At 46.1% G+C, this 3,020-nt stretch overlaps 1 protein-coding gene across 5 annotated transcripts; it reads right to left on the bottom strand.

The window, feature by feature from the left end:
* Positions 1-679: 679 nt before the first annotated feature.
* On the bottom strand, positions 680-2,621 carry CCRL2 (C-C motif chemokine receptor like 2). Of its 5 annotated transcripts, none has more exons than XM_061129224.1 (2): positions 2,355-2,621; positions 680-1,787 (listed from the first exon to the last, which is right to left on the bottom strand). In XM_061129224.1, the coding sequence occupies exon 2, from the start codon at positions 1,778-1,780 to the stop codon at positions 734-736; it is 1,047 nt and encodes a 348-aa protein (XP_060985207.1). In that variant the 5' UTR covers positions 1,781-1,787; positions 2,355-2,621; the 3' UTR covers positions 680-733. The 5 variants fall into 5 exon arrangements, with proteins under 5 accessions (XP_060985207.1, XP_060985204.1, XP_060985205.1 ...); XM_061129221.1 differs by having other exon boundaries at positions 680-1,792; positions 2,401-2,620; XM_061129222.1 differs by having other exon boundaries at positions 680-1,792; positions 2,355-2,620.
* Between the last annotated feature and the right edge of the window lie 399 nt (positions 2,622-3,020).

The raw sequence follows: 3,020 nt of genomic DNA on the forward strand, positions 1-3,020 counted from the left end.
TGTTACACTGAAAAGAACAAAGCATGCCTTGTGTTAAAGATTTCTAGACATAACCTTACATTTACTATTGTTAAATAGGAGGAAGTATTAGAAACCTTGGGAGGCTCAGAGGTTGGGGTTATCTGGGCTCATTGGGGGTGTGGCACGTAGCCAAGAAGACCCAGAGTACTTTCCACAGAGAAAGTCTGTTTTCCTCTTTTTATCCAGAGCCTCCAGCTAGCCAACTCTTTCAGTTACATGAAAGGAAAGGTGCCTGATAAATTACTTCTGTGTGAGTAGGTTGCTTCTCTTTCAGGATGTGGTCCAGTTGGTTTTAGAAGTGCATATTTTCTTTATGTATTTTCTCACCTGAATTTTGAAAGTTTGGTGTGCTGGCCACAGCATAGATTCTGGAGTGAATCGCACTAGGTTTGTGGGTTTGTGTCCCAGCTTTGCCACTCTCCAGCTATGTGGTCATAGACACATTTCTGAGCCTGTTTCCTCCCCAGAGAAAGGAGACTAATTCCACCCATATCATGAGCAAGGAGTGAGATGTGGAGGAGCTCACGTTTGTCAAGAGCCTAGCACATTGCCTGAGACAAATTCAATGCTTGGTGGACGTTTGTTCACCTCCCCTTTTTCTCCCTGTATCCTATTTTATATACAAATGTGTAAAAAACTATTGGACAGAACAAGGCTATGAGTGAAAAATTGATGTTTATTTATCCTGCCTTTGACAGGAGCTAGTTTCCATTTAGGTAGCAAGGTGATATTCTTCCCCCGAGGTGCCTTGGGCAGGGTCCTCAGTGGGTTGAGGTGCAGTGTCACTGCACAGGTGGCAAAGGTGGCCGAGGTGTTTCCTAAATGCCTTGTCAAGAAACACGTAGAGGAGCGGGTTGATGCAGCAGTGGGTGGCAGCGATGATTCTGGTGATCTGAATGGTTTTGTTCAAGTTGTAACTATTCCCACAGCCATGCAGGGAGAGCTGTTCGTTGAAAGCAGACAGGAAAAGTGCAATATTGTAGGGTCCCCACATCAGAAGGAAAACTGCGGTTATGGTGGAAACAAGCTTGCAAAGGTCATAGTTCCTCTGCCTGAACTGGCATGTTCTCACCATTCGCATGCAGCAATATACAAGAGCAAACAGTGGCAAAAGAAATCCCAAAATGTTCATCTTTAAGGTCAGAAAGTGCTTCCAGGATGTCTCATCAGCTGGTAAGAAGTGAAGTCCAATAAAGAAGCACTTGTATTTCTGGCTTTCCATCTGAGGTTTGTAAAAAACAAGTTCAGGCAAAGTGACCAGAATGGCTGTGACCCACAGTAGAGCACTTATAAAGATTCTGCTAGCCATAGGCCTGCAGTCCGAGAAACGCCTTCTCCCACGGAAAAACTCCTGGTATCTTTGCACAGTCAGAAGGACATTGAAAAAGGCCTCACTGTACAGGCCTACGGAGTAGAGCAGCAGGAGAATTTTACACAGGGGGTCATCAAAGCCCTCCCCACGAGAGGCCGCGTAAGCCCAGAATGGCAGAGTGAGCAAGAAACACAAGTTAGAAAATGCCAAGTTGAAGAAACAGGTATTTTCTGCTTGCTTGAATCGTTTATATTTTACCAGGATAAACACAACCAAGATATTGTCCAGGAGGCCAGCCACGAACACTGTAGTGTAGAGGTAAGGCACCAGCTGGGCTGAGAGAATCTTGGGGTCGTATGGGGTGCATAGTTCTATTTCGTTGTTACTCAGATCATCCTCTATGAGGACATCATAGTCATCCTCTGGTGCTGATGTGTAATTAGCCATCTTCAGGCTGCCCTGGGGAGAAATGAAAGGTTATTTTCCCTTCATGCAGCTGTGTGGTCCTGGATGAAACAGCACACAGGACTAGAGCCCCTGAAGCCACACTCGTCCTTTTCTGGTGTTTATTTTAGCCAGAGCAGGTCTGCAACTCAGAAGATTTAAAATAAACATTTCTTTAACATGCCCCTGCATCCTGAGCACAGCTGCTATAACTCATCCCTTCATTAAGCACTTAGGGTGTTTAGTAGTATGCCAGCTACCACAGGGAGACAAAAGTAAATATTACCCTTCTTCATACAATTTCATTCTCTTGGTAGAAACAAGACTTGCCTACTTGAAGCTATATAAGAAAAAACACAATTAAAGAGAACTAAGTACCAGGGTTCAGTTTCACAAAACTGGTGTCAGTCATAGTCCCTATGTGTTTAAAAAGTTTGCTCACCCTCTGTAAACAGCTTCCTGTGATAGGCAGAGAAGTCTGAGTTCTTCTCTCGAAGGGTATAAATAAATGTTTGCAAAAGTGAAACCACCCTAAGTATCAAATGGACACAACTGGTTAAATACGTCGCTGACTTACCACTGACTGAGTTCCTGGGAGGGGAGGGAACGGCCTCCTGACCTACCATCCGAGTTGCTGTGGGAGCCGTCTGGCCAGATGAAAGACTAACTTCCTTCTGAATAGCTGGCCCCTGACCCTTTGGGGCAAGAGAAACCACTGTTTATCCCCCTGGTGGCTGTGTCCCACCAGTCACAGATCTCGGGGACTAAGCAAAATAAAGCAACTTGAAAGCTCCCACTAACCCCTAGAGAGTTTCTCAAGCTGCAAAGAGAAACCGGGAAGTTGTTTGCTCCTGCTGCTGCTCTCCCCACCCTCACCCCGCACCCCGCCTTTGATTTCCCTGTGGCCATCCTGCTGGCTGCCTCAGATAAGGAACTAAGTTATTGCTGCTTCTCAGTGATACTGAGGGAGGGATAGAAAGCACTCAGACTTGCAGCTCTGAGCAGGTAGTGGGTAGCAGCAGAGAAGTGTCACACGCAGTGACCGGCGGTGACTGTGCGTCCAGACCCGGGGGCTGACGCTCCCCTGTAGCATTTCGTCAGTATTAGCATATGGGGCAGTCTTCAAGAACTTGTAGTGAGCAACCCTGCTTGGACTTGTACTGTTACTTTTGAAAGTAGCAGTAACTGAGAGCAACAGTAACAGGGCTTTCCTCATAGCTCAGCTGGTAAAGAATCCATCTGC

The sequence above is a fragment of the Dama dama genome, chromosome 24 (assembly GCF_033118175.1).
Source record: "Dama dama isolate Ldn47 chromosome 24, ASM3311817v1, whole genome shotgun sequence".
In the NCBI taxonomy this organism is placed as follows: Eukaryota; Metazoa; Chordata; class Mammalia; order Artiodactyla; family Cervidae; genus Dama; species Dama dama.